The sequence below is a fragment of the Thrips palmi genome, unplaced genomic scaffold, assembly GCF_012932325.1.
Source record: "Thrips palmi isolate BJ-2018 unplaced genomic scaffold, TpBJ-2018v1 HiC_scaffold_16, whole genome shotgun sequence".
Lineage (NCBI taxonomy): Eukaryota > Metazoa > Arthropoda > Insecta > Thysanoptera > Thripidae > Thrips > Thrips palmi.
The window spans coordinates 5,671,458-5,680,356 of NW_023144625.1; the positions used below are offsets into that span (position 1 = coordinate 5,671,458).

The 8,899-nt window shown below is 43.9% G+C and overlaps 1 protein-coding gene across 1 annotated transcript in view; it reads left to right on the plus strand.

Annotated features, from left to right (window-relative positions):
- Nucleotides 1–494: 494 nt before the first annotated feature.
- Nucleotides 495–8,899, plus strand: part of LOC117643136 (lactase-phlorizin hydrolase-like) — an 81,753-nt gene continuing 73,348 nt past the window's right edge. The window contains exons 1-5 of the mRNA XM_034381834.1: nt 495–717; nt 1,149–1,246; nt 2,209–2,343; nt 7,178–7,303; nt 7,928–8,096. Of these exons, the coding sequence (XP_034237725.1) occupies nt 555–717; nt 1,149–1,246; nt 2,209–2,343; nt 7,178–7,303; nt 7,928–8,096 (691 nt within the window). The 5' untranslated portion in view covers nt 495–554. The remainder of the gene's footprint in view (nt 718–1,148; nt 1,247–2,208; nt 2,344–7,177; nt 7,304–7,927; nt 8,097–8,899) is intronic.

An 8,899-nucleotide genomic window follows, 5' to 3' on the forward strand; every position in this document is an offset into this window, starting at 1 on the left:
TTCACAAAATATGAAAGGTCAAAGTCGCGAGGTGTAGCGGCAACATTTCAAGCGGCTTGCTTAGAAAACTACAGAATTCCAAGCGAGTCCCTTGGAATTACTCAAACCGACCAATTTTTAAGGGGACCCCTTGGAATTTGAGCTAATTCCAAGGGACTCTTTTGGTTTTGCTAGATCCCGGGGATTCCAAGGGGACGTTTTTACCGTGATAGCTCTACCAGTGTATGATTCGCTCATCAAAACTGCGCAACGCATTGCCAATGACGCGCAGAAACGTCATAAGATCGTCATAACCTCAACGGGAGTCAGGCGCTGCGTTGTGATGTCGGAAGTAGAGACACCCTGAGTGCCTTAGCGAGGTGTGACTCAGCCCTGCTATCTGTGGCCATCTTCAGCCTGTGGCACTTCAGAATCAGCAGATAGGAGCGCCCCGACGATTTTTCCACGGTACGTACTTTTCTGCAGCCTACCGAAAAGAAACAAGTCAATATAACCGAAGGCTGCGCACGCCGAGGCCAGTACTTCGACGTAGCTACTTGCTGTGAAGTGCCAGCATGTGGTTGTCCTGGCTGCTCTGTCTGTCCGTGCTGAGCGTGGACGCAAGGGGGAGTCTCGCCGGCAGAACATTCGATGGCCCGACCATCGACATCCCGGAGGGCTTCCTCATTGGCGCCGGCTCGGCAGCTTTCCAGATCGAGGGGTCGGAAAACGCAGATGGTGAGTAGCACACACTATTTCAACCGAATGTGATATTTGTTAGAATGTAATTTTGTCACGTTCGCTTAGGAGTAGGTTAGGGAAGAAAAGTGCAGGGTGAGAAAACGCACAACCCCATGGCCTGCAGTTATCCTCGTCGTCCTTTTGATAGGGATTCCGCCTTCGGATTTTCATTTCAATTCATTTCAACTTAAGTTGGAATTACTCGAAATAACTCAAAGTCAAGACATCAGTTCTATGACGGTGCACTCTTCTTACCCTGTAGTGCTTTCCTTCCCCATCGTACCCCTTAATACGATGTCACATTCGTTCGAGTGTTGATCCACGACAACGTTATCAGACGATCGTGCCACGTTCAAACAAATGTGGCATCGTATTTAAGCGAACGTGACAATAAATATTCCAATGAAAATAACATTTTGATTGTTAAGGCAAGGGCCCAAGTGTGCTGGATGGTCTGGATACGAAGGGGGCGGCAGACTCCTATCGTCGCTACAAGGAAGACGTTCGGGCAATAAAAGATCTGAAGGTAAGTCAGAAATGTTGACTCCTATTGTGACTTGTATCATAACTTATTTATTTTCCGATGTGCTCTTTCCGGACCAAATTTAAAGTATGTGCCAATAGGATAGAGGAAGATGCCTATGAACTTGTAAGGTCATAGGTGGGCTCTGTCCTGAGCTGTGCGGGTGGTAAAAGTGTGTCTATTGCGACTTTTTTTGGGGGGAAACTTAACTTTTCTTCCTATTGCATAAATTCAACGCCTCCACGGAGAAAATAACCCTTCAGTAATCAAAGGGCGTCCATAATTAAAAAGTTTTTTTTTCGTGTGCTGAAACGAACCACTGGTTGTATCCAATCTTATGCAACTTGGGAACAACCATCAATTAATAACACATACATATAAATAGAGTCTAGGTAGGACCTCTATGATTGTCGCACCTCTCTTCCTTAAAGACACACATGTTTTATATAATGTTGGTCCAGGCACCCCAGTCCAGTCTCATCCTCAAACATATTTTGTGCCCATTAGATATGGAATCACCCGAATATCCCGTCCAGCGCACTAAATTACTTTGAAATTTTTTGTGCATCAGCTTAGCACAAAATGGAACATCCGTTTCGATAAGCACGAATTTCATCCGCAGCAACGCACACTTTCGTGCTTAATTACGCCAAAATTCGTACATTTAAAAACGCATGCTCAATTTTGCGCGAAGCTTATTCACCGAAGTACACATACTATTGTACATTTTTGTGGATAAGCTTTGCACAAAATTGAGCATGCGGTTTGAGATGCACGAATTTGTGCGTTACTACTAAGCACGAAAGTGTGCGCTGTTACACATAAAATTGGTGCGTATTTAAACGCATGTTCATTGTTCAATTTTGTGCAAAGCTATGCACAAAAAAGAATATAAAAAATCACTGTGCATAGTAATTTGGTGGGATCCAGTACTGAATGAACCAATCTACGTTCTCTTTCTCAAGCTGCAAGCTTACCGGTTTTCCGTGTCCTGGCCGCGCGTCCTGCCTGACGGCGACAGCAAGAAGCCCAACCAGGCTGGCGTCGACTACTACAACAACCTCATAAACGAGCTCATCGACAACGGCATCCAGCCAATGGTGAGAGTCGTTACAAGTATTTCGTTCCTTGGGAAAATTTGTGCTCCATTGATTTGAACTAGTCGCTTCAAATGTTGCGAACACTAATTGGATGACTGAAGGGGTCTATTGCGGACAATGAATTCCTAGTCCGATTGGACTGCTAGCAACTTTCAGAGATGTGAGTTTTTCTACTGACAAGTTCCTTTGTTCTCTGTGCTAAATAGATTGGGCATTAACAAAGGTACCTCTCAAACAAAGTTGCTGCAGGTCTCTTCGGAAATTCTCAAGATTCTTCATGAACTTGTGAACAATCTTCGGGAATTTGCGAAAGTTCCTGCGGCAACATTACAGAAGAAGCTCAACTATTTGGTAGAATTTTGCAGTGTATTATGAGGACGCTAGATTAGACCAGCTCTTATTTTGCGAAAGTGAGAATTCCGCTGGGTTTGTAGCAGCGGTAAGCGTTTGGGTTCCCAAGTCTGACTACCCCGACAAAAGTGTTGACTGAATTTGAATTTACCCGGGTCCACTCAGGCAGCAGAGTGAGGGCGCTTAGCCGTACAAGACAAAACTAAAAGTGAAAAGTTGATAAAAGTTTGGTTTGAAATGAAAAGAGGGAAATTTACAATGTAGCAACAATGAATAAACAAAGAGAAGGAAAAAACGATTTGTTTACATTGACATTTTAATGAGACTAAGTTTGCAGGGTTTACTTTAAAATACAAGTTGAAGTTGTTGAGAATAACTATTGAATTTAAGAAACAACACACTATATTAGAAGGCAAACCATACACAGTAAGACAACAACTAGAAGTTTGGAAATTTAGAAGTTAATACAGTAAACAAACGTCTCAAAATCAAAATATTGACAGTGAATTTAACTTTAATAAAACTCTGAATGAAACAACACTAACTCAAGTACGCAGACAAATGTCTACACTATCAATATAAAAACTAGGAAAAACTCATAAAAATAAATCAACAATAAATAACGCTCACAAACTTGACAAGACACTAAGATTTACAGTCTCAAAAACTCTCAGTGAAACCGAGACACAAACACAACTACTTTCAAGAAACTTTAGAGCGCAGATGCAAAGTTCACCAACAGTACAAAGAGCGTTTCAAATAAGCACTATAGAACCAGCGCAGAAAACTAAAATCCCAATCGTACCAGCGACAAGAAATAAAAACAACCAAGTTGCAATTTAGCAACTATAAAATACTAAACAAAATGGAAGGGCTAATAAATCCCAAATAAAAACCTTATGTCAGAAATCGACAAGGCAACTCGATACCCCCCTGCAACAAGCAGCTATCTACGCTCACTGTCTCGATAACCGACTATCTACGCGCGCTCTCCCGACAACCGGCTATCTACACGGGCTGTCTGGATAACCGACTATCTGCTTTCTCCACCTCGCGAGATTGAATGCTTTTATTTATCCAACCAATTAAGTTGCCCTCGCAAAACCTTTACCAAAACTTGTCAAAAGTTTGTCAAAGCAAGATTAAGTATGGTTTAAACGGGTCGCTTTAAGTATCATGGAGAAAAATACTTCGTTATCCGACAACCCTAACCTCGCTACGATGTTGGATAGTCGGTTATCCAGACAGCCCATGTAGATAGCCGGTTGTCGGGAGAGCGCCCGTAGATAGTCGGTTATCGAGACAGTGAGCGTAGATAGCTGCTTGTTGCAGGGGAGTATCGAACTCCAATCACAGAGCTATGAAAAATAGCATCACAACAAATGCCTAGACAAACACATGTCCTATCAATACACTATCAAGAAAAACCGCAATATATAACGGCAAACCAAATTAATTTACAAACACATACAGATCACAGCGACACAACACTGGAAACAACAATCACAACAGTTTATCGGCGACAGGAACACAAGACAAAATCACATAAACGTGATGCCGAATCCTACAGACAAAACATTTTTACAGTGGCACAGACAATAACAACAACATTACAGTGACTTCACAGCAGCTCCTTTCACAACACGGTCACCTAACACAAAACACTTATGGGCCCATAAGAAAGATTGAAATAAATAATATTTGACTCACCAAGGTCGACTTCACAGTGTACACAAACTTCTCCGCTGGCCAGCAACACACACACACATTCACAAAACAGTGGTTTGCAAACCAATTTAACAGTGTGGGCTACGCCACAACAACACTAAAATTTACAGCACTAAAACTAATAGGCTGTCCTCGAAGCACAAGCACTAGCACAAGATCATCACAGCACTGCACAGTCTTCTTGCACACTTGAGCTTGGATTTCTCTGTACAGTGTACTGTACACACAGCGACGAGGCAGCGGGGTTCCTTGGCGGGCGTGGTGCGACGGAGCGGCGAGCGGCCGGCTCACGTCATGGCGCACAGTGGGCTAAAACGCCCTTTTAGACGCTCAAAACCTACATTTCAGCCATTTTCGATCGTATATGTTCCAAATTTGGTACAGACCCTCTTTTGGTCTTACTTTATAAAATTTTGAACAAGCGGCGGCAAGTGTGACCTTATCTCAGCCGTGGTTCACCGAAAATTGATTTAGTATAATCGTATTTTTATGTTGTATATTTCTGAGTCTGCGGGAGCAGTCTCTCTTTCCACTAGATCAATGCAAAACATATTGTTGTTTTTAAATGTAAATTTCAGACGAATTAATTGAAAACTGCTTAAAGGAGTCAAAAAGGAGTCAAAAACATTACTTAAATTATATGTACGTTCTGAAAAACATTACTGTAAAAAATCATGGCTACAGATTTTATAACAACTGTCAAACTTCAATTTCCTAAAACCAATTTTTAAATGATATATCATTTTACTCTTCATGGAACAATAACATGGCAGGCTCATTAGCCTGGTCATCAAAGGGGCCAACTATAAGTGAAAGAACTGTGGCACACAGTTTTTAAGACTTGGCTTTAGGTTTTTTTTCTGAAAGAGCTGATCACAGAATCAGATGAAACATAATTGCAGTCAGAAGATCTGCATTCCCATCAATTCTGTTGCACTTCCCGGTGGCCTTTTCTTGAGTGTTAGTTGAAGAGAAGGGGCAGGGGGGCTAGGGAAAAGGAGCCAAATAGCACGTGAAAAGACAAGGGACGGTTGGGATGGAGACACGGTTGCTTGGATTCTTTCTTCGTTGGGACGCATTTTCTATCAAAAAGGGGAAAATTGCCAATTTTTTAATGTTTCACAGCCGCGTATTACTGTTTGCGCAAATATGCGCAGGTTTTCTCTGTTGATCCTTTCAATTGACACATAGGTTGATAATTTCCAGCGCTGAAACCTGCTTGATAGTGCTTGATTCTATAGTAGATCTCAAACTTTTGTTTTTAAAGTAAAAATTATACAAATAAAGCGATTGTATGCACACCAACACCCTTCAAATTATCGCAGGAAGGTAACTCGGATATCATTTTGAACGGGAATACTTGTTCTTTAAAATGGAACCTCCGGAGGTTCAAAATCTAGATGCAAAGCCGTCAAAATCGCTGTGGCGTTTTGTTGCATTTTTTACTAAAAATAACACATTATCACAAGTTTTAACTTTGACGGCCTGTAGTGGTCGTAGTTTTGGTCTGACAATAAAAATAAGACCAGATTTGAAATCTGCGGAAAATTTCCTATCCGATGAAGACAAAGTTTGCCCGTTTAAACGATTTTTAATAAAGAGGTTTTGAGCGCCTAAAAGGGCGTTTTAGCCCACTGTGTGGCGTCGGCTCAGTCGGGCGGCATCGCAGGGCAATCAGGCTACCTCAGCCTCTCATCTTGAAGCCCTGAGAATGAAAGGTTTTCTCAGCAAAAGCAACGCCAAAACAACAAGCCGTTTCTCCGCCAGCACGGGAAACCCACCTCGGAAGGGCACAAGCAGGAAGCGTAGTCCAAATTCGGCGAAGTCATGGCGAGGAACTTGTCAACACACTCGCGGACAGCACGACCGGCTGGGTGGCACGGGTCGGCGTGGGTCGGCACGGACAGGTGGCTGCGTCCGGCGCGCGTCAGAGTCGCTCCGGTGACTGACGGCTGAGAGCTCAGCGGCGTGGGACTGAGGAGTTCAGTTTTTGTCCGCGTGGAGGCGCTGGTGTCGCCAGGGACGGCGGAACGCGTCGTTGAAGGCGGAGCGCGCAGCGCGCGGGCGATTCAAACAGTCCTTTCGTCTCTCTGGCACGGAGTATCGTGACAGGTTCCCCGACTCAAAATGACCGAAATGGTGAGAAAACTCTTAATTTGAAAGCCCAAGGTCGTCAGACTTACCAAAGCCGTGCCCCAAGACCCTATATAAAGGCAAAAAGCCAATTATTTTTTTTCGGATTTTCACCAAACTAAGTTTGACTCTAGGGTAAACAGGCCATAAAACGACCCTTTGGGCGAAAATTTCGTCCGTTTTGCGATATCTCGACTCCTTCATGCCCAAACGGCCTCCCCAACCGCCCGCGCGGCGTCTTTTTTATGCTCACGGTTGGGGAGGCCGTTTGGGCATGAAGGAGTCGAGATATCGCAAAACGGACGAAATTTTCGCCCAAAGGGTCGTTTTATGGCCTGTTTACCCTAGAGTCAAACTTAGTTTGGTGAAAATCCGAAAAAAAATAATTGGCTTTTTGCCTTTATATAGGGTCTTGGGGCACGGCTTTGGTAAGTCTGACGACCTTGGGCTTTCAAATTAAGAGTTTTCTCACCATTTCGGTCATTTTGAGTCGGGGAACCCAGCGGAATTCTCACTTTCGCAAAATAAGAGCTGGTCTAACGCTAGATGCTTTGCAGGCATGCGACTTGCGAGCTGTGTTCCTCGCCTTCACGGTACGAGCCCTTCTTCCTTCTTCTTCCAGATTACCATGCTCCACTACGACCTCCCCTTGGAGGTGCGAAAGAAAACGGGAGGTTGGACGGATCGGAGAATGGTTGACGCCTTTGCTGAGTACGGCGACTTCCTGTTCGAGAATTTCGGTGACAGGGTAATTGCTTCAGAGCATTACTCAACGCAGATGACCGAGGAAACACTACAAACTGAAACTGAGAAGTACACACTTGCAAATGCACCCCTCGGGAATAGACGCACTTACGACTGCATGCTTGGCCCCGTCACTCCATGTGCTTGCACACTGGTAAAACTGGAGCGTAGTTGTATGCTTCATTGAAGCATACAACTACGCTTGAAGACTTAACGCTTGACGTCAAGCGTATGCATTTAGATAGGCGGGAGAGAGGCGAAATGGAGAACTACGCTTGAAGCCGAGCGTAATTCTACTACGCTTGAAGAAAGGCGTAAAAGTACGCTTGAGTTCTACCAGTGCAATGCTTGCCAAGCATGAAGTGGTAAGTGTGCACCTGAGGTATGCATTGGTGAGGGCGTGCACACTTAACGCATTTGTACTATTTTGTACGTGGTCGCACACAATATAAAAGTTGCGAACTTTGTCGAATTCGTGCGATTCTGCGCCCAAATTTATTCGAAAAGCACGCATGTGCTGTGAGACCATGTTCAAAAATAGTACAAAGGAATTCGGAGTATATCTAATAAGCAGTCAGGTTTGCAGTGAAGCTGTGCGCTGACTTAGCGATGACTGGTTCCGAAACAGGTGAAATTGTGGACCACCGTCAATGAGCCTAACTACTACTGCATGAGCAGCGCCATGGGAGGAGGTGGCCAGAACCCTGGCGATGACTACAAGTGCGTGCACCATGTCATCCTGGCGCACATGAAGACGTACCGGATCTACCAGATGAAATATAAAGCAATCCAACAAGGTAACCCAGATTTCCCTCTCTTATGCTCTGAATGAGATCGGTCATGTCCCTATGAATATCATGCTAAGTCAGTCTGGAGAGAACGGTTCTCTATCTGTTTTTACTGCCTGCTTCTTATAGCAGACGCCGATTTGGGGGGGGGAATCATTTTTTGCCTATTGACAGCGGTAAAGTGTTGCATCTTGCCTATCTTTTAGGCGGCAATCTAACAGGGGGGGGGGGATTGTCCTTTCGCCCCTCCTCTGGATCTGCGCTTGGCAGACGCATTTCTGTTAGCAACCACAGTACTTTGTTGTTTTTCAAAGCATTACTTGGCAACTTCTTATTACCGTACTAATGACGGTTTTTAAGGGGGGACCCTGGTGAAACTTTCAAGTAGGCTTCAAAATAATCCCAGGAAGTTGCAACTTTGCTTAAGGGGGGGGTAAAGTGAAGAAAATCGATTTTCGGTTTTTGCTTTTTTTCGACTCTTTGGGCCTTGGTACAACCAAACCTGACCATATTTCGACCCACAGCACCGTCAAATCGGCATAGGGAGCTTCTAATTCGTACAATCACTGTGAGGTTAGGTTAGGCCCTTTAACTTTAAACCGGTTTTCCTCGGTATCTTTTTTTTTTACCTTGCGCGCAGGATATCTCGGAGACCGTAAGAGGTAGAATGTTGTGCGACAGCTTAAAATGTTCAGTGTTCAAATAGCTAGAAGACAAGGGGGAGTTTTTTTCAAAATTTTGTCTCAATCTTTAGTTACAGGTCAATGAATGTCCAAAAGCGGCATAAAAACAGTCATGATTCTAGTTTTTAA